Below are 21259 nucleotides of genomic sequence, written 5' to 3'. Positions count from 1 at the left end.
TTCCATTTTCTAGAGATGAACTGGAGATAAGAGTCTCTTGGTCTTTTGTGCCAGGGCTGGCTTTGAACTACGAATCCCGAATCTCAGCCTCCTGAGTAGCTAGGATTACCGGCGTGAACCACCAGGGAGAGCTTTGCACTTCCTGTAGGCAAGAGCAAACAGTGGCTTGTCTTTCTAGGGTGAGTTGGCAAATGAATTTTTAGGAGGGAAAGGAGTAACTTTTATATTTCATTTTCTCTGCTGAAGTTCTGAATCTTCATTGGCTGAAGTGTGTAATGGATGATGTGTAAAGAAATTTAGTGGTCTGGTAGGAAAGGCTGAAAGGAAGGGTTAAAGCAATTTTAGTTCCACTCGCTGCTCGCTATTGTATGTTCACTGTGACGATTCTCATAGAAGCAGAATCTCCTTTCCTGTTCAATAAGGCAAGTCCTTCTCAAAATCAACATTGTTGTCAGGTGCTGCTGGCTCACGCCTGTAATTCTAGCTACTCAGGAGACTGAGATCTGAGGATCACGGTTCCCAGTTAGCTTGATTAGGAAAATCCAGGAGACCTATCTCTAATAAATTACACATCTTAAGCTTAAAGTGGTGTTGTGGTTCAAGTGGTAATGTGCTAACCTTGAGCAAAAGGAAGCAAGTCCCAGGACCACCCCCCCCCCCCACACACACACTACTGTAGCATCTGAATGATCTTAGAAAGTTTACTTTTTTCACTTGTAAACTGGAAATTGTATCACTACCATATTAATTACGGCAGTGCTGTCGATGAAGAGTCACGATTATTGCAGAGTTGGGAGGTGCTTTTTTTTCTTCTTAAATGTTAGAATGTTAGAACAAACTAGCCAAGGAGGGCAGAAGATCAAGGCCCCACGGAACCATAACCTATCTTTCTCTGCTGTGGTTCCGGCTTTTTTTTGTGATTGGACCTGAAACTCTGCTTTCCACTCCCCCTAGAAGTGGAAAAAAAAAAAAAAATCTTAACCGAGCCTCCGATGCATGCTGGGAATTGTAGTTTCTTTGCTGAAGGCGAGGTCATCGGTGATCGCCGGAAGCCGCCAGCACGCGACGTGGAGAGGGCGCGACGCTGGCTTGTCAGTAGCGGCGGGGATCCGGCACTGCCGATTGGCTCCGCCGATTCGCGCGTCCAGCCCCGGCGCCCTCCCGACATGCCGGAGGAGGTAAGCTTCCCGCCCGCCAAGAGATTCCGACCGGGCTCCGGGCCTCTGAGTCGCTTCGGGCCCCACCCTCCCGGGAGGCGAGCGACGATGCTGCTGACGGCGGGCGGCGGAGGCGGCGGCGGAGCAGGAGGAGGCCGGCGGCAGCCGCCTCCTCTGGCACAGTCCTCAGCGAGTCCCTACCGCGAGGCCCTGGAGCAGCAGCGCCGGAACCTGCCCATCTTCCAGGCGCGGGGGCAGCTCTTGGCCCAGCTGCGAAACCTGGATAACGCCGTCCTCATCGGTACGTGCGGGGCCACACCGGCCGCCCTTCTTGGCTCTCTATTCCTCGCTTATTCTTAGATACTTCTCATTCCCTTCTCTGGGGACAGGACTTCGGAGACAGTCGGACTGAGCCATCCAGCCCAGAGGGAGTTACTGACGTGGGTAGGCAAAGACCGTTTCTGGAAGGGTTGGAAGGGTGCACTCGGGCTTTGGGGGGCTCATACCAGAGGACCCGACAGTTGGTGGAAGAGGGTCCCGAGGAGAGGGCATTCTATGAGATGTCCTCCTCATACACTGGACTCAGGAAACCATCCGGTGAAATGGCAAGTAGTTTGATCTCAAAGATTCAAGTAAGGGGAATCCCTGAAGATCCTAGAGGGGAAGGAGACTCAGAAGTGCTGGTAGGCTGAGGAATAGACTTGCAAGAAAGAAGTGAATGGGTCCATCTGTGAGGTCCAGTAAAATGTGACCCTGCCCAAATCGCTCACCGGGTTTGGGTGTAAGGTATTGATTGTATGTCTCCCACTGAAAACTATTTCAGTATTTCTAGTGCAGATCGGGTTAGACTGGGGAGTAACGGAGAGATGTGAGAATGACCTCGGTGAGAGCAGCCTTCTGTTTTGAAAAAAAGAGGACAGAGGCTGGGAGGAACTTGCAGCTGTTTGTCTAGGTGAGAGGGAAGCTGACTGCAGATCAGGACGCCTGGAGAAACAGGCACTTAGCAACACGGACTAAAGGGAGAGGTGGATGCCTCAGAGACTGTGTGTGGCCTGGGAAAATGAGGGAAGAGTGATGAGACTGAACAAATGATTGTAGGGGTTGAAAGATTGGATTGGAGGACTTTCTGTGCCAGGCTCTTGCAGAATTTCTGCTGAGAATAGTAGCTCCATGGCCTTAGTAGATCCTTGGGGATGCTGGAGACAGAAGACAGGCACCATAAACAGGAACAAGTCTAGGTACATTTTGGCTCTTCATCTGAACAGTTGGCTTACTTTATTTTAGAGCTGCTTGGTTGCACAGAGACATTGATTCAAGTTTGCAGTTGTTCCCCATGGATTCAGTAGGAAGATTGCAGAATAATCAAAAGAGTCTGATTCGTGGCTGGGTCAGGAAAGGTGTACAGGTAAGGGGAGGCTGATTGATGCCTGCAAGAAAATGCAAATGGGACTTTAGGACTGAGCTTAGCCAAGGTAGCCATGGCAAGAGAAAAGAAGGATGCACAGGTGTCCCTAGTTCTTTGCTCTAGTCAGATACTATTAAAGAGAGCATGAAGGTAGAAGATAAAATTTAAAACATTTATACTATGTACAGTATTTAGTACTAGAAGACAAATGAGCAAGACACTAAGGAGCCCTGATGTTGTGTACAGCCCACAGAGGCAATAGTTTGCGATCTAACTCATCCTGCAGTTGCCAGACAGCATGAGGGCAGGTTTTATGTCCAAAATAGTGTGGGCACGGGCATAAAGTATGTAAGAGAAGCTGGCCAGGGAATGATGTGAAGTGTATGAATGTACATTCCTTCCTGTCACCACTTATCAGTCTATATGACATTCATGTTGTGTTTGTTTGTTTGTTTGTTTGTGCTGATAATAGGACTTAAACTCAGGGTTGAGTGTGCTATCAGGTTTTTGGCTCATCCCTGGGGTTCTACCACTTGAACCACAATTCCAGCTTAGCTTTTGTCTTGTCAGTTGGCGATGGAGTCTTGAGGACTCTTCTGCCCAGATGGGCTCAAACTGTGATCCTTAGCTCTCAGCCTCCAGAGTAGCTAAGATTATAGGTATACTAGAACTCGAGTTCTACTCCTTGCTTTTTGGTAGTTAGAGATAGATAGAGTCTCACAGACTTTCCTGCTATGCTAGCTTTAGAACAGAGATCCTCAGATTTTAGCCTCTTAGGAGGCAGGATAACAGCTGTGAGTTACCAGCAACTGACTCAAATATAATTTTTAAATAAACATTTTAGGGCTGAGAGTGTGGGTTGGCAGTAGAGTGCTTGCCTAGCGTGTATGAATCCTTTGGTTCGTGCTGTAGCTCAAGTGGTAGAGTGCTAGCCTTGAGCAAAAGAAGCTCAGAGACAGTGCCCAGGCTCTGAGAGTTTAAGCCCCAGGACTGGCAAAAATAAATAAATGAATAAAAATAAACATTTTAGCCTGGCACGTGGCTCACACCTGTAATCCTAGCTGCTAGGAGGCTGTGATCTGAGGATCACGGTTCATGAGACTCTTTTTTTTTTTTTGCCAGTCTTGGGCTTGGGCTCAGGGCCTGAGCACTGTCCTTGGACTTTCTCAAGGCTAGAGCTCTACCGAGGAATCGAACCCCGATATTCGTGCATGCTAAGCAAGCACTCTACCACTAGGCCAAACTCCCGTCCCCCCTCCTTTTTTTTTTTTGCCAGTCCTGGGCTTAAGCTCAGGGCCTGAGCACTGTCCTTGGACTTTCTCAAGGCTAGCACTCTACCACTTGAGCCTCAGCACCACTTCTGGCTTTTTGCTATGTATGTGGTACCGAGGAATCGAACCCGGGTCTTCGTGCATGCTAGGCAAGCACTTTAACCACTAGGCCAAACTCCTGGCCCCTTCATGAAACTCTTATCTCCAGTTTACAACCAGAAACTGGAAGTAAGTGGCTCAAGGGATAGGGGAGTAGCCTTGAACTGAAGGGCTCAGGGACAACGCTCAGGCCTGGAGTTCAAGTTCCGGTCCCACGACCACAAAAACAAAAACATTTTAAAGGATTTTGGAAATATAATTTGGCCTCCTTTGAAACAGTACTCCTGAACCATCTCCAGCAATATACTAAATCCCATTCTCCTGGAGACCTTACCAACTCAGTCTTTTCTATCTTTCTTTCTTTCTTTTCTTTTCTTTTATGTTTTGGCACTGGGACTGTTTGGTAATCTTTATGTAAATCTGCAATTCTTTTTCTTAGGGGAAACTGGCTCTGGGAAGACAACTCAGATCCCTCAGTACCTTTATGAGGGGGGCATCAGCCGCCAGGGCATCATTGCTGTGACCCAGCCCCGTCGCGTGGCTGCTATCTCTCTTGCTACTAGAGTGTCAGATGAGAAGAGGACTGAACTTGGGAAGCTGGTATGTTATTCCCCCCTTTATTATCAACAGCAAACTACAAAGTACTCCTCCTGAGGCCTTTGCATTTTAATTTTCTTGAACAATCTTTAGCTTCATTCTTGCCACTATTGTTTAGGCCAGTCTGCTTGCTTTTTTTGGGGGGGGGGGGGACCAGTCCTGGGCTTGAGTTCAGGGCCTGAGCACTGTCCTTGGACATTTTTTGCTCAAGGCTAGCACCCTGCCACTTGAGCCACAGTACCACTTCTGATTTTTTCTGAATATGTGGTACTGAGGAATCAAACCCAGTGCTTCAGGCATGCTAGGTAAGCACTCTACTACTAAGCTATGGTCCCGCACCCTGCAATCTTTCTTAATTCCAGGGGATCAGAGGCTTCTCATTCCTGTTGACTTTGCTTTCAAAAGTTGTTTGGCAGGTTTTTTTTTTTTTGGCCAGTCCTGGGCCTTGAACTCAGGGCCTGAGTACTGTCCTTGGGCTTTCCCCCACCACTTGAGCCACAGCACCACTTCTAGCTTTTTTTCTATGTACGTGGTACTGAGGAATTGAACCTGGGTCTTCGTGCATGCTAGGCAAGCACTTTACTACTAGACCAAACTCCTGGCCCTTGGCAGGTTTTATAAATGAGATTTTTTTTTTTGTTACTGGAGATCGAACCCAGGATTCTCATGCAAGTTAGGCAAATTCTCTATAACTAAGCTCAATCCCTAGCCCTAAATAATGTATTTTCCTTGGTCATCTTTTTTTTTTTTTTTTTTTTTTGCCAGTGTTGGGCTTGAGCTCAGGGCCTGAGCACTGTCCTTGGACTTTCTCAAGGCTAGAGCTCTACCACTTGAGCCTCAGCACCACTTCCGGCTTTTTTCTATGTATGTGGTACCAAGGAATCGAACCCGGGTCTTCATGCATGCTACGCAAGCACTTTAACCACTAGGCCAAACTCCCGGCCCCCTTGGTCATAAAACATAAAACATAAAAGTTTTGTTTTTTGTTTGTTTTGTGCTGTTCTATGATGTGCTATGCTGGTCCTGGGGCTTGAATTCAAGGCCTGGTGCTGTCCTTGAGCTTCTTTTGCTCAAGGCTAGCATTCTACCCTGTGAGCCAGGACTCTACTTTTGGCTTTTTTGGGTAGTTTATTGGAGATAAGAGTCTCATGGGCTTTCTTGCCCAGGCTGGCTGGGAGCCATGATCCTCAGATCTCAGCCTCCTGAGTAGCTAGAGTTACCAGCATGAGCTACTGACACAGTTTCTTTGGACATCTTTATGACTCAGTAGTTACTGTTAAATACTGTTACCTACAAATCTTTCTACAAAAGTTATAAGAATTATTCTTTCATATGTATGGACACTTTGAATGAGTCTCAACTGTATACAAGATAGATTGTGTATATGTGTGTACACTAACTTCACTTTCAAACATTGGGTGTCTCCTCCTATCTGTGCCTAGATTCATGAGACTTATATATAGCTTGAAGTAGGAAGCTAGTTTTAAATTCTTTGCAGTACTCACTATTATTGCAGTTAAAAATGAGTGTCCATTGTGTTTGTCAACTTGACTACAAGTTCTCACATGTTCACTGAGGCAGTCCAAGTGCCAGGCACAATGCTGGTGCCCAGTGCATGTTGAGCTAATATCTTATGAATGAGCAAATTGTTTCTTCATGCAGGTGGGCTACACAGTGCGTTTTGAGGATGTCACCTCAGAAGATACCAGAATCAAGTTTCTAACAGACGGCATGCTTCTGCGGGAAGCGATTTCAGATTCCTTGCTTCGGAAGTACAGCTGCGTCATCTTGGATGAAGCGCATGAACGGACTATCCACACAGATGTGCTCTTTGGAGTGGTGAAAGCTGCACAAAAGAGGCGGAAGGAGCTGGGGAAGCTGCCCCTTAAAGTAAGTGCCACATACTTAAGGAAAGGCCCATTCTTGCTCCCTGGGGAGCTCTTTTGCCTATTCTGCTTCAGAACCATGGGAGAAAGTTAGCCCTTATAGGGAGTTGCACAAGCCTGAAGCATCAGCTTTTATGGCTTGAGAGGAACACAGAAAGGTTCTCCCTTATTTGTTTCCTATCCCTCTTCTCGTGCTTTTCCGTAGGTGATTGTGATGTCAGCCACAATGGATGTGGACCTGTTTTCTCAGTATTTCAATGGAGCCCCTGTCCTCTACCTGGAGGGTCGGCAGCACCCAATCCAGATCTTTTATACTAAACAGCCTCAGCATGACTACCTGCACGCAGCTCTCGTCTCTGTCTTCCAGATCCACCAGGTATGGAATAAGGCGTACATTCTCCATAAGGTTCCTTATACCTTGCATTTGGTAGGCAAAGCAATCTGTCATAAAAAAGAAAAGCCACAAGCCGGAGCCAGGCATGGTGGCTCATGCCTATAATCCTAGCTACTCAGGAGACTGAGATCTGAAGATCACCGTACAAAGCCAGCCAACAAAGCTGTGAGACTCTTACCTCCAATTAATCCCTAAAGTGGGAAGTGGAGCTGTGGCTCAAGGGTAGAGTGGTAACCTTGAGCTTTTGAAAAGCACAGGGACAATGCCCAGGCTTCAGAAGTTCAAGCCCCATGACCAGCTCCCCCACCCCACCCCCCAAAAAAAAGAAGAAAGAAAAAAAGAAAAGCTATGGGTCAAAGAACTTTTATTCTTTGTATGAGATGTGTCTCTAGGATGAATACATTCATTATCTGTGTCTAAGTATCCTTTTTTTGGTATCTTTTATTTATTTATTTTTAATTTATTATTTTTTCTGTGCTAGTCCTGTGGCTTGAACTCAGGGCCTGGGCACTATCTCTGAGCTTCATTTGTTTAAGGCTAACTATCACTTGAGCCACAGTGCCACTTCTGGCTTTTTCCCTGGGCTCCATTCCTCAGTACCACATACACAGAAAAAGCTGTAAGTTGTGCTGTGGCTTAAGTGGCAAAGCATTAACCTTGAGCAAAAAGTGTCCAAGGACAGTGTCCAGGCTCTGAGTTCATGTCCCGGGACTGGCAAGGAAAAACAAAAAGAAAAAGAATTAGCTCTGTAAGACCAGTCAGAAGCATGTTTACACTGTACTCTAGTACACAATGTGTTTAGCTGAAATAAATCCATGATACCTGTCTCTTACTATATCTGATGTGTTATAAATTTAAAAAAGGTTGGTATTGATTCAATTTCTTGATTGCAATTTAAAAGTTTTGAGAAACTGTACTAACAAACTTCTTTGAAGTCTTTAGTAAACATCTACTTTAAAATGTTTGTAAGAGGGGCGGGGAGTTTGGCCTGGTGGTAGAGTGCTTGCCTAGCATGCATGAAGACCCGGGTTCAATTCCTTGGTACCACATGCATAGAAAAAAGCTGGAAATGGTGCTGAGGCTCAAGTGGTAGAGCTCTAACCTTGAGAAAATCCAAGGACCATGCTCAGGACCTGAGCTCAAGCCCAAGACTGGCAAAAAAAAAAAAAAAAAGTATGATTAGGAGATGGAGATGTAGCTGAAGTGGTAGATTGTTTGTGTAGTAATTGCAAGGCCCTTAGTTAAAACTCTAGAACTATAGAAAGTAAAAAGATTAACTGAGCAAGGTGGCTCACACCTATAATCCTAGCTGCTCATGAGGCTAAGATCTGAAGATCTCTGTTCAAAGCCAGCCGGCCCGAACCAGCCTGGCACTAAGTCTTTACTTAACCACCAGAAAAACAGGAGTGATGCTGTGGCTTCAGGAGTATGGTAGCCTTGAGCTGAAGAGCTCAGGGACAATGCTGAGGCCCAGAGTTCAAGTCCCATTACTGACAAGAAAGAAAGAAAGAAAAAAAAGAAGATTGATTACATCACTTCATGTTTGTCTTTTTTTTTTTTTTTGTGGGACTTGAGCTCAGCCTGGGTGCTGTCCTGAGCTCTTCAGCTCAAGGCCACTGTCCTACCCCTGGGCATGATGAGTGTTGTCCCAGAGCTCCTCAGCCAAGGCTACCACCCTACCCTGGAGCCACAGCCCCACTTTCCTTTTCTAGAGTTTAATTGAAGATAAGAGTCTCTTGTGCCTGGGCTGTCTTTGAACCTGATCCTCAGATATCAGCCTTCTGTGTCACTAGGATTACAGGCTTGAGCAACCAGTTCACGTTGGTCTATTTTTTTTTTTTTATAAAATCAACGTTTTATTTTCTTATTTCTGAGAAAATCTAGAGGTAAATTAAGTGTTGTATGTGTAGTTTAAAGTTTTAAAAAGTTAAGGAGATAAAGGAGTTAGTAATAGATATAATTTAAAAAATAGTTCCTTTTGTTTTTTCTCCAGTTACTGCTCTTTAAGGAATCACTTTCCCATTGATGATTGTTCCAGCTATTATTATCCTGTTTCTCAAATACCCTACTTAGATTGCTATTTTATTTTATTTTATTTTATTTTTTTGCCAGTCCCAGTGCTTGAACTCAGGGCCTGAGTAGTGTGTCAAGGCCAGAGCTCTACCACTAAGCCACAGCACCGCTTCCAGCTTTTTCTATGTATGTGGTACCAAGGAATCAAACACAGGTGCATGCTAGGCAAGCACTCTACCACTAGGCCAAACTCCCAGCCCCAAATCATCTTTTTTTTTTGGATTGGTGGGGCTTGAACTCTGGGCCTGGGTGTTGCCCTTGAGCTTTTCAGCTCAAGTCTAGCACTCTACCACTTGAGCCACAGCGCCACTTCCTGCTGTTTCTTAATTTATCAATATTAGCCATTCTTTGCCAATTTATCCCATGGTAAATCAGGATTTAGGATTTAGAGCAAACCTTCTTACTTCTTACCTCTATGCCTTCTCCATATTGTCAACACAGGTATATCACTCTGTTTATTAAAACCAACATCATGCTGGCTTGGAGACACATCCCTGTCATCTCATCTACTTGGGAAGCAGAGATAGAGAATTTTGAGTTTGAGGGCAGTGTAGACAAAGCAGGGAGACCCTCTCTGAAAAACAAAATACAAAGCATAAGGCCTGAGAGCCATTGTCTTTTATGTGTGAGGCTCTGGGCTCTGTCCTGGAGGGCGTGGTGGATCCAGCACCAGTATTTATAATGTTAGGACCATGACCATCTATAGTTATTTTATAGCATTATCCCTTATATTGGGTTTCTTGTGCTTTTTTTTTTTTTTTTTTTTGTGGGTCATGGGTCTTAAACTTGGCCTGGGCCCTGTCTCTGAGCTCTTCAGCTTAAGGCTACCACCCTACCCTTGATCCAAGCCCCACTTCCTGTTTTCTAGAGGTTACTTGGAGATGAGAGTCTCAGGACCCTTTGTGCCTGGGCTGACTTTGAACCGTGACCCTCAGATCTCAGCTTCCTGAGTAGCTAGGATTACAGGCGTAAGCCACAGAGCCCAGTTTATGCAAATTTTCTATGTAGCTATGGCTTGTTTTCCCTAAATGTTCTGTAAAATCATGTGACAATCATGTTCTGTGTTCAGATTAGTCTTTCTCGAGGGTCATTTCTATACCCATCTGGTCAGAAGAGGTGGCTTCCATCTTGACTTTTCCCCTGCCCCTTCTCCTGTAGTGCAGCTGGTTGTGGCATGCTGTATCTTCCCAGCCTGGGTAACCCCAGTAGAGGAATGAGCCTCTGAGTTTAGCCACTCTATACCTAGAGTTTGAGCCAGTACCTGGGTTTTCACTCTCCCACCACTCACCTCCATCTTGTTTTCTCAAGTTCTGAGCCTGTGGGGATCCTCCAGGGAAATGGGCACATCTCCTGTCACCCTTCTCCTTAGCAGGCCCCTAGGTCAAAACTTCTACACAGCCATCAGTCAGCTCCTCCTCCTCCTCTCTTCCATCTTCCAGAAATGAGTTAGACTCTTATCTCTTGCTGTCTTTGCTACCAAGACAATGACCTTTACTGTCCATTCCATAGTATTTGAGCAAGAAGAAAAAGTCCATCTCTTTGGTTTAACTGCCAAAAGTGAGTTTCAAATGCGGAGTTTTTTTGAATGATGGATACTTTGATGCAGTCTCCTGCTGATAAAGTTTTGACTGTTACAGATTTACTCCTGTTTGTATGAACCTCTGAACATCTATCCTATTACCTCCACTACACCTCCAGTTCCTTGTTTTTTGCTTGTTAAAAGTCTGTGCTCTTTTAGAACCTTTATCTTCAGACCTCAGGCTCCTGAGTAGCTAGGGATATTAGTGTGAACCATTAGCACCCAGCTGATAACAATGCTTCCAATTTCCCATGTGAACCCATGTTGTCTTTTTTCTGTTCTAGAATGTCACTGAGACACCAGTGCATGCCTAGGTACCACATTTCCCTGCAGTTCTTCTCAGTTCTGATAGTTTCTCAGATTGTCCTTTATTCCTTTTTGTTTTTTAATTTTAACATAATTTATATTTTGGAGGATTTCTTTGTGAGATATCTGTATGAATTTCTCCCTCAACTGTCCTTTCGTTTTTCTCAAGGCTAGCACTCTACCATTTGAGCACAGCACTAATTCTAGCTTTTTCTGTGTATGTGGTACCGAGGAATTGAACCTGAGTCTTTGTGCATGCTAGGGCAAACTCTCTACCACTAGGCCAAACTCCCTGCCCCAATTTTTTTTTTCACATAGCTGGTTGACTCACATGTTACAGTTCTATGCATTGTTCATGAGGGTTTACTTTCAATGAGATATCAACATTTAGGCTTCTTTACATCTCCACAATAACTTGGAAAACATTCAATATCATTTTTTTTCCTGTCCTTTCTCTAGGAAGCCCCTTCTTCTCAGGACATCCTAGTGTTTCTCACTGGTCAGGAGGAGATCGAAGCAATGAGCAAGACCTGCCGAGACATCGCCAAGCACCTCCCGGATGGCTGCCCCTCACTGCTGGTCCTTCCTCTCTATGCCTCCCTGCCCTACACACAGCAGCTCCGAGTCTTCCAAGGGGCCCCAAAGGTGAGTGACCTCCTTTTCTGCCAGCCCTGTTGCCAGGCATCAAGTTGGGACCCATCAATGGGTCCTGCACGCACAGTATCAATCTCCAGGTAAGGTACACAGAGGTTGGAGGATCAGCTAATTGAGAGGGTGCAAGTGGAGAATACAGAGCTGTGGGCGGACAGTCCTTTGAGAACAGGAAAACAGTTGTCAGCATGAGAAGAGTGTAGAGGCAGGGGCAGAAAGGTAAATTACATGACTCTTGTAGGGCCCCTATAAAACCACATTTTGTCCACAGTGCCATTTGTCTGTGCCTTTGTGTGTCCATGCATTGATAACATTCAATATTCTCATCCTTGTGGGATCCCACGGGAATACTGGACAGGACGCCCCCCCCCCCCCAAAAAAAAAGAGGAGAGGCAGGAATTGCTTAAGAGGCATGGGTAAGATACCTGCAGGGTGAGAATTCTCAGTCACATCCTCCTTGCTTCTGAATCTGTGCTTGTTCCACCACATCTCATTGCCTAAATTAACCTTCAGGGCAGCAGGGTTGCCCAGGTCAGTGACTCCACTGTTGATAACCACCATTAGTAATGAAGCTGTCTCTTTCTTGGTCATAAATTAATGGTGAGAATATGTTTTGAAACGTCTGAATCATATGTGTGTCATATGGCTTTTTGGTTTTCCTTTTAGGGCTATCGAAAAGTGATCATTTCAACCAACATCGCAGAAACCTCCATAACCATTACAGGAATAAAATATGTAGTTGACACGGGCATGGTTAAAGCAAAGAAGTATAACCCTGGTGAGAATTTGTAGCTCATCCATGTCTCTCCCGTTTATAGTGAGCAGCTTCTGACACTAGTTGCACAGTTTCCCCCCATAAGAACATGTTTGGGAGAAGCTGACATTTCAATGGCAGGAACTGTAATTGGGACAGCCTAGGAGTCAGGTGTGGAAAGGAGACCCAATAAGGTGAGGAAAGATGAGAAAGAAGAGCACAGGTTTAGCAAACTTGCCAAACAGAGCAACAATGACCTGAGTAGACCATCTGATAGCTAGGTAATTAGAGACAGCCTGGTGCCTCCTGAGAAAAGTCATTCTTGCTCGCTTTATCTTCTACCTTGCTTTATTCTATAGAGGATTTAAAACCACTGTAATAAGATGCCCTATCCTTCTTTTTATAAGCTCGGGGCCTTGAACTCTTGTTTGGGTTTTTTGCTCAAGGCTGTCTGCCACTCTACCACTTGAGCAACCCCTCCACCTCCAGCTCTTTGCTAGTTATTTAGAGTCTCTCAGATTTTTCTTGCAGGGCTGGCTTTGAACCGAGATCCTCGAATCTCAACTTCCCAAATGTGAGCCCCTGGTACCTAGCAGTGCCCCCTACCCCCATTTATTTATTTATTTACTTATTTAGTTATAGTTTTTATGTTGTTGTTGCTGGTCTGGGGGCTTGAACTCAGGGCCTGAGAACTGTCCTTGGGCCTTCTCAAGGCTAGAGCTCTACCACTTGAGACACAGCACCTCTTCCAGCTTTTTCTATGTATGTGGTACCAATGAATTAAACCCAGGTCTTTGTGCATGCTAGGCAAGCACTCTACCTCTAGGCCAAACACAAGCCTACTTCTGGCTTTTTGTGAGTTGTTAAAAGTCCCATGGACTTTACTTCATGTGCTGGCTTCAAACCATGATCCTCAAATCTCAACTTCCTGAGTAGCTAGGATTACAGGTGTGAGCCCCCAGTGCCCAGTTGCTCCCAAATTTGTAATTGGAGGAGTCTACTGAGCACTGATAGGCTAACTTTGCCATGTGTGCCCCCAAAGGGCAGGGTAAGTTTCCAGTCCTGGGCATAGTATGCACCCTTGCTGAGAAAATTACCCTCCTTTCCCTTTAGGATACCTGTCACATGGCCTCAATTATATGAGAGGACTGGAAGAGGTATGAGCTCACTGTGATTGAGGCACTCATCATTAGTTGGTAGTGTGATCAACCTTTCCTGCTTACTGGAAACTAACCTGGTGATAGCACCCAAAGTCCCATGTCTAAGGGATTCTAGTGTCACGTAACTGGAGTCCTTGTCATTCTGTGATCTATGTCAAGACTTGTGACCCTTGGTGGGAAGCTTTTCTGATGATTTTGTCATAGATCTCCAACCAGGACTTATTGCAGCATTATGTTTCAGATGGGACCAGACCATTGTACAGCAACCTGGTCTTGTGCTTTCTCTGTTAGCCTTGAGTTTTTCTGAACCATCAAATTTCAGAATGACTCCCTAGTCTTCTGAGCACCATTTGTTTTTATCAGTGCTGTAGATGATGAGAATACTCATGGGGCCCATTCTCCCCCCAGACAGTGGTCTTGAGGTGTTAGCTGTGCAGCGGGTATCAAAGACCCAGGCCTGGCAGCGCACAGGGAGGGCTGGCAGAGAGGACAGTGGTATCTGCTACCGGCTGTACACTGAGGAGGAGTTCGAGAAGTTTGATAAGATGACTGTGCCAGAGATCCAAAGGTAGGCTCTGATTGCATGTACCCTCCGGCCATCTCTCCCTGGGTCTCCCTTTCCCACTTGCTCCTTTTTCTCCAGCGCTCCAGCTTTCGCTAAAGCTTTTGAGTGAACTTGCTAGCTGAGAGCTCAGGCCAGGTAGATCACTGTCTCTCATTCTTCACAGGTGCAACCTGGCCAGTGTGATTCTTCAGCTCCTAGCTATGAAAGTCCCAAATGTGCTCACCTTTGACTTCATGTCCAAACCATCTCCCGGTGAGTTAAATCCTCAGTGTGATGCACAGAAGGTGGACAAGTAAACAGCAAATGGATCCTTCCAAAGCAGAAAAACAAAACAAAAAAAACAGTTATCTAATTTGGCGCTTAACAACACTATCAGAGAACTATCTGGAAATGGTGAAATGATCAATTCCATGCTGCTGGCCCCAAAATACAGGACCCTGATATTGAGTTAGTGAAGGTCATGGAGTTCCATGGGGTACTACAGAAACCTAATGAAGTACTTTCATCTTTTTTTGCTTTTAACTAGAATTTGGCCAATCTCTGCCCTTCTTCTTCATCAAAGAAAAAAAAAACACCCTGAGATTCTAATTAATGATACTTTAGTACCTGGCATCTCATCAATGTACCATTTTTTGGGGGTGAGTTTTTTGGGTGAAGGTTGTGATATTAGGGTTTGAACTGAGGGCCTTGTGCATGATTAGCTTGCACACTTGGCTGGCATACGTTACCACCTGAGTCATACCTCCAGGCCTTGCTTTTTTTTGCTGGCTATTTTGGAGATGGAGTCTTGCAGATTTTTGTGTACTGGCTAAGATCTGCATCTTAGCCTCCTTAAATGAGAATATAGAAACAGTGCCTGGCTCCTTTTCCTTTTTGGTGCTTGTCTTGGAGCTTCAACTTAGGGCCTGGGCACTAAATCTTTTTGCTCCTAAAATCTTTTTGCTAGCACTCTACCACTTGAGCCACAGCTTTACTTTTGGCTTTTTGGTCATTAACTAGAGATAAGAGTATAAGAATCTCGTGGACTTTACTTTTGGGGCTACTTTGAACTGTGATTCTCAGATCTCATCCTCCTGAGTAGCTAGGCCTACAGACGTGAGCCACTAGAGCCCAGCTCATTTTCCTTTTTATTAAAAAGTCACGTGAAGAAGTATAATCCTTAATGAGACAAGAGAACGGCCATCAAAGTGGATATGCAGCAGAGCACCATGGCTCACACCTGTGATCCTAGCTACTTAGGAGGATGAGATCTGATGATCATGGTTCAAAGTCAGCCTCAGCAGAAAATTCTATAAGAGTCCTATCTCCATTGAACCACCAGAAAACTAGAAGTGGAACTGTGGCTCAAAGTAGTAGAGTGCTAGCCTCCAGCAAGAGGTCAGGGCTAATGTTCAGGCCCTAAGTTCAGGCCCCAATGACTGACCCCCCCTCCCCCCCAAAATGGATGTGCAGATGCTCCACTGTGATCTTTAGTTTCTCCCTCCCCTATAGCAGCCATTGTGACTATTTTTTAGTTGTCTTCTAGAGACAATCTATGCACCTGTAACCTTAAGAACTCAAATAGGAACATACACTCTCTATGCTTAATTTTTCTTTTCCCTTTTTAATTGCCAAATATCTTTTGTTGTTGTTGTTGTTGGTCGTGGGACTTGAACTCTGGGCCTGGACACTGTTCCTGAACTCTTCATCTCAAGGCTACCGCCCTACCCCTGGAGCTTCAGTGCCACTTCTGGTTTTCTAGTGGTTAATTGGAGATAAGAGTCTTACGTTCTTTAGTGCCTGGGCTGGCTTTGAACCATGGACCTCAGATCTCAGCCTCCTGAATAGCTAGGATTTCAGACATGAGCCACAGCACCTGGCTTATTGCCAAATTTCTACAAAGCAATGATATGTATAAGGTATAACAACGAACACAGCCAACACCAGTGTATTTACTACCAGAGTTCTTGATTCCCAGACCCCTTCCTGGCAGTCCTTGACTCTTTCCCTCTCTCAGAATATTTTTTGAGTTTCCCACTCCGTACCCCAGCTGTTCTTTAGTGGTATCAGTAATGCGTTGAAAAGCACATGGGATTGTGTGTATTCCTGGTGGTATTTGATGAGTTATCTAAAATTCCAGAAGAATTAGTTGCATTTTCTGTTTTGAAATTTTGGCTCCTTTTTATGTCTTTGTTTCTTTAGATAATATTCAAGCAGCCATTGCCCAGCTGGATCTGTTAGGTGCTCTTGAACGCAAGGATGACCAACTTATCTTGACTCCGATTGGAAGAAAGATGGCAGCATTTCCTTTAGAGCCCAGATTTGCCAAAGTAAATGAACTTCCTTCTCAGTGCCCTTTCTGTATTTTACAGGTTCGCCATTCCAGGGAAGCACTTGAGCCCTGCCTTCCTGACTAGCTTCCCTTGTCCCCTAAGTATTAAATGATCATTACCTACTATGTACAATGCTGATTACATTGTGGGTGTGATTTAGAAATATAAGTCATGGGGGCCGGGAGTTTAGCCTAGTGGTAGAGTGCTTGCCTAGCATGCTCAAAGACCTGGGTTCAATTCCTTGGTACCACCACATACATAGAAAAAAGCCGGAAGTGGTGCTGAAGCCCAAGTGGTATTGCTCTGGCCTTGAGAAAAATCCAAGGACAGTGCTCAGGCCCTGAGCTCAAGCCTAGGATTGGGGGGAAAAAAATTGTGTGTGTGTGTGTGTGTGTGTGTGTGTGTGTGTGTGTGTAACAGGCTAGGAATGTGGCTTAGTGGTAACAGTCCTTGCCTAGCATGTATGAAGCCCTTGGTTCCAATCCTCAGTACCATATACACAGAAAAAGCCAGAAGTGGCTCTGTGTGCTTAGTGGTAGAGTGCTAGCCTTGAGCAGAGGAAGCTCAGGAACAGTACCCAGGATTCACCAAAAAAAAAAAAAAAAAATACAAGTCATGGGTCCTACCTACCCACAGAGTTTTGTAAGACTGCAGGGAAGGCACTAGTTTATACATTTCTAACTGTTGATTCTTTTAGACCATCCTCCTGTCCCCCACATTCCACTGTACAGAGGAGATCCTGACCATCGTTTCGCTGCTGTCTGTGGATAGTGTTCTCTATAATCCCCCTGCCCGGAGGGATGAAGTGCAGGCGGTCCGGAAGAAATTCCTATCCAGTGAGGGGGATCACATTACACTGCTCAATATCTATCGGACTTTCAAAAATACAGGAGGAAATAAGGTGAGCCTTCCTTTGTTCCTCTTTTAAGCATGTGCTTTTGTATATTTTGTGAACTTAGGCTTGCACTTAGGGTCTAGGGACTAAGCCTGAGTGTTTTTGTTCAAGGCTAGTGCTCTACTTTGAGTCACAGCTCCGCTTCCAATTTTCTGGTGGTTAATTGGAGATAAGAGCCTCATAGACTTTCCTGCCCAGTTTGGCTTTGAACTGCAATCCTCAGGTCTCAGGCCCCTGAGTAGCAAGAATTATAGGCCACGTATGTATTCTTTTGCCTAAAAAAAGAAAGAAAATGTCACTACCCAACATGAGCATTTTAAAACTTTGGCAGATTTATTTGGATTTATTTTGAAGCAGGCAATGTGTTCTTAGCACAATGAAAGCGCTGAGCCGCTATTTCCTATGAGCACTGCCCCAACCTTGGGAGGCTACCCATGGACAAGAATATACTTACAAACTGAATGTGGTAGCACATGGCGCTAATCCCAACTCCCAGGAAGCTAAGGCAGCAGGGTCAGTAGTAGAGGCTAGCCTGGCTGCACAGTGAGACTGCCTCAGAAAAAAATTTTTTTTAAATTTCACATTCATCGAAATAATATGCTATAAATATCAGCATTTTCTACACTGTTCTTTTGCAGCTTCTTTCTACTTTTAGCCCTAAATGATCTTTATGCAATTGAGGGAGAATTTTTTAGTGCTGAGAGTTCAGAGTGGACCTTGGGCTCAGCTTTACCAGGCTGGCACATCTTCCCACTAGAGATATAAAACAGTTTCTGTTTCTACCATCCTCCCCAACTCAGAGTTGCATTCAGTTTTAGCAAGTTCAGATGTAAAGTAGCTCCTGTTAGTCTAAACTGCATTGTCAGTTCCTCAAGAGATGAGTATCCTCACAGTAGTTTTTATATATGTGTTTCTATAGAGAAAGGAGTATTTTGACATCTCTTTTTCTCCAATTCAGGACTGGTGCAAAGAGAATTTTGTTAACAGTAAGAATATGATGCTGGTGGCTGAAGTCAGAGCACAGTTGAGGGAAATCTGCTTAAAGGTATTGTGTAACCCTGTTCTGAGGAGTTAAGCTACCATGTTTCTCTAGGGGAAGTTTTATTTATTTATTTTTTTTTGTCAGTCTTGGGGCTTGAACTCAGGGCCTGAGCACTGTCCTTGGGCTTATCCTCAAGTGGCTAGAGCTTTGCCATTTGAACCACAGCACCACTTCCAGCTTTTCTATGTATGTGGTACCAAGGAATTGAACCCAGGTTTTCATGCATGCTAGGCAAGCATTCTACCACTAGGCCAAACTTCCAGCCCTAGGGAAAGATTTTAAATTCTTTTTTTTTCTTCTTTTGTTGGTCAAGGGGCTTTAACCAAGGGCCTGAGTTCTGTCCTTAAGCTCTTTTGCTCAAGGCTAGTGCTCTACCACTTTGAGCCACTTCACGTTTTCTGGTGGTTAATTTGAGATAAGAGTCTTGTGGACTCTTCTCCCAGAGCTGGCCCAGCGCCCAGCTTAAATTCTTACTGTTAATAATCATTAAAGGAATTCTTATTGTAGAAAACTTTAAAAACAGCAAGAAAGGAAAACTTACTTGTAATTCTACCTCTCACTATTGATCTTTTTGAATATCCTAGTATCTTTTAATTTTTTTCTTTATTTGTATACTTAATACTGGAATTTTATTGAGAACTTAGCATGTACTAGGCAAGTGCTGTACAACTGAGCTACCTCCTACCCCTTTTTTTTTTAACCTTATACATAGTTTGGTTATATATGTAATTATGCAACATTCCAATTTTATAAGCTAGAAGAAACAGAGACAGCAACTGTGACACTGATCTAGGCAAAAAGACCATAGGGTGCCTGATGAAGACGGTTGAAAGACAGGGCAGGCTCAAGATGGTTCCTTCAGGGCCTCTTGAGGGAAATTTGCCTTTATAGCCTGGAGCAATAGAGACTCATTGAGAGTGCTGAGTAGATGAAGAAGTACTCATACTATAATTGGGAAGATTAATTTGATAGGAGCATGGGAGATACAGTTAATGATGATGCAGGAAAGTAGAAGGGAAGCTCTCCTTCTAGGGATGTCATGGGTACTTAGATGAAGGGTGTGTCACTAGCCTGCAGGGCGTCTGTGGGCGTTTCTCTCCAGTGTCTCCCTGGCAGATGTGTTCCTATTATCTCACTTCCCCTTGGATTCTGTCTCCATCCCTCCCCACCTACTGCTGCCTGGGGCACTGAGGTGCTGCACCACCTCTGAGAGACACAGTCCACACTTTCAGTTGTGCAGCATGGGCCAAATACAAGCCGCTGCTTCACATCTGCAGTGCCAAGCAAGATTTTTGTTTAAGGACTTTCCCATCTTGTTTCCTCCTGAAACAGATGTCAATGCCAATGGTGTCATCACGTGGAGATATGGAGCGCATCCGTCGCTGCCTGGCTCACAGCCTCTTCATGAATACTGCTGAGCTCCAGGCAGATGGAACCTATGCCACCACAGACACCCACCAGCCAGTGGCCATCCACCCTTCGTCTGTCCTCTTCCACTGCAAGCCAGCCTGCGTGGTGTATACAGAGCTGCTCTGCACCAACAAGTGCTACATGCGAGACCTCTGTGTTGTGGATGCGGAGTGGCTGTACGAGGCTGCTCCAGAGTACTTCCGTAGGAAGCTGAGAACTGCCAAAAACTGAGCCACACCCAGGTTCTGCCAGCAAGGCTGGTGCCTGGAGCTTGGACCGCAGCTGTCCTTGTCCCTGACTTCCAGGTCAGCAAAGCTGTGAGATTCAGTGCAGCTGAATGTGTTCGACTTCTAGGAGCTGAGAACACCTTTGCTGAGACTGAACCGTGTAGATGTGTTCATATTTTTTATACCTTGGGCACTTTCTGTCATAGGTTCTTGCTTGGTGACTTTGGTAACTTAGTTAACTTCAGAATCTCAGCTTCCTATCTGCCAGGAAAGAGATGGAATTAATAATACTTGCTTATAGGGCTAGAGTCATAAAGTTTAGAGAAAATGAATGTATAGTTACCCAAAGTTTTGCTTAGTGCAAGCTACACGTGCAATTATGGCCAGTCACAGTGGCTGATACCTGTATTCTCATCTGCTGGAGCAGTAGAGACTGGGAGGATTATGGTTTAAGGCCAGCCCAGGCAGAAAGTTCCTGAGATAATCCCATCTCAAAAAATAAAGACTGGGTCTCAGTGGCTTACCCTGTAATCCTAGCTACTCTGGAGGCTAAGATCTGAGGATCAAGGCTCAAAGCAGCCTGGGCACAAAAGGACCTGAGACTTTTATCTCCAATTAACTCTAGAAAATGGGAAGTGGGGCTTAGCACAAGAGTAGAGTGGTAGCCTTGAGCTGGAGATCTCAGGGACAATGCCCAGGCCCAGGGGTAGGTTGGTAGCCTTGAGCTGAAGAGCTCAGGGACATTGCCCAGGCAATGTTCAAGACCCATGATCCACAAAAAAAAAAAAAAAAAAAAAAAAAATATATATATATATATATATATATATATATATATCAAAAAAAGGGCTAAGGTGGTGGCTCTCTAATGGCAGAGTACCTGCCTAGCAAATTGGGAGGCCCTGAGTTCCAGCCTCAGAACATACTGGTGGGTGTTAGCCATCAGTTCCATTTCTGTGAAGTAAGTATTACAAAGTCCCCTGAGTTCTTGTGGCTGCGGGGACCCAGCTGCAAGTAGCCATGGGAGGTCACACAGCTTGGATTTATCTTCGATTTTGTTTTACCTAATTCTGGGGATCTAATCCAAGACCATACACATACTAGGAAAACGCTCCGCCGCAGAGCTATATCCCCAGCTCCGACTGTAATGTCTATATATGAAATTTTTAAATGAAAAGCACAAGAAGCTGACTTCCATAGACTTTCTAGGAGGAGGTGCTGGTATGACTTATCTCCTTGGATAACCTACATCATGTGGCCAAGAGGAACAGGTGCCTCAGCTGAGATGCTCTCCACAGTTTCTTGATGCTGGGGAAAGATACTAACAGTTCTTAGCTAATTACCAAAACCTGGAACCACTTAAGAGTTGGTGCACACCTGTAACCATAGAAGTGAGAGGATGAGGACAGAGGATAGTGAGTTAAAAGCCAACCTGAGCTACCTAGTGAGACCTTGTCTCAAAGTTAAAAGTTTAACTGG

At 44.9% G+C, this 21259-nt stretch overlaps 1 protein-coding gene across 1 annotated transcript; it reads left to right on the top strand.

The window, feature by feature from the left end:
- The first annotated feature begins 1135 nt into the window (after positions 1 to 1135).
- Positions 1136 to 20561, top strand: Dhx33 (DEAH-box helicase 33). The gene is made up of 12 exons (XM_090349827.1): positions 1136 to 1458; positions 4372 to 4532; positions 6192 to 6419; positions 6621 to 6791; positions 11227 to 11412; positions 12085 to 12196; positions 13741 to 13900; positions 14061 to 14149; positions 16079 to 16206; positions 16907 to 17110; positions 18063 to 18149; positions 19479 to 20561. The coding sequence occupies exons 1-12, from the start codon at positions 1167 to 1169 to the stop codon at positions 19785 to 19787; spliced, it is 2127 nt and encodes a 708-aa protein (XP_090205953.1). The 5' UTR covers positions 1136 to 1166; the 3' UTR covers positions 19788 to 20561.
- The last annotated feature ends 698 nt before the right edge of the window (positions 20562 to 21259 follow it).

This window comes from Megascapheus bottae, chromosome 17 (genome assembly GCF_031878675.1).
Source record: "Megascapheus bottae isolate mThoBot1 chromosome 17, mThoBot2.hap1, whole genome shotgun sequence".
Taxonomy (NCBI): domain Eukaryota; kingdom Metazoa; phylum Chordata; class Mammalia; order Rodentia; family Geomyidae; genus Megascapheus; species Megascapheus bottae.
Note: the sequence above shows the minus strand (reverse complement) of the source record. Positions and strands in the feature narration are given on the sequence as shown.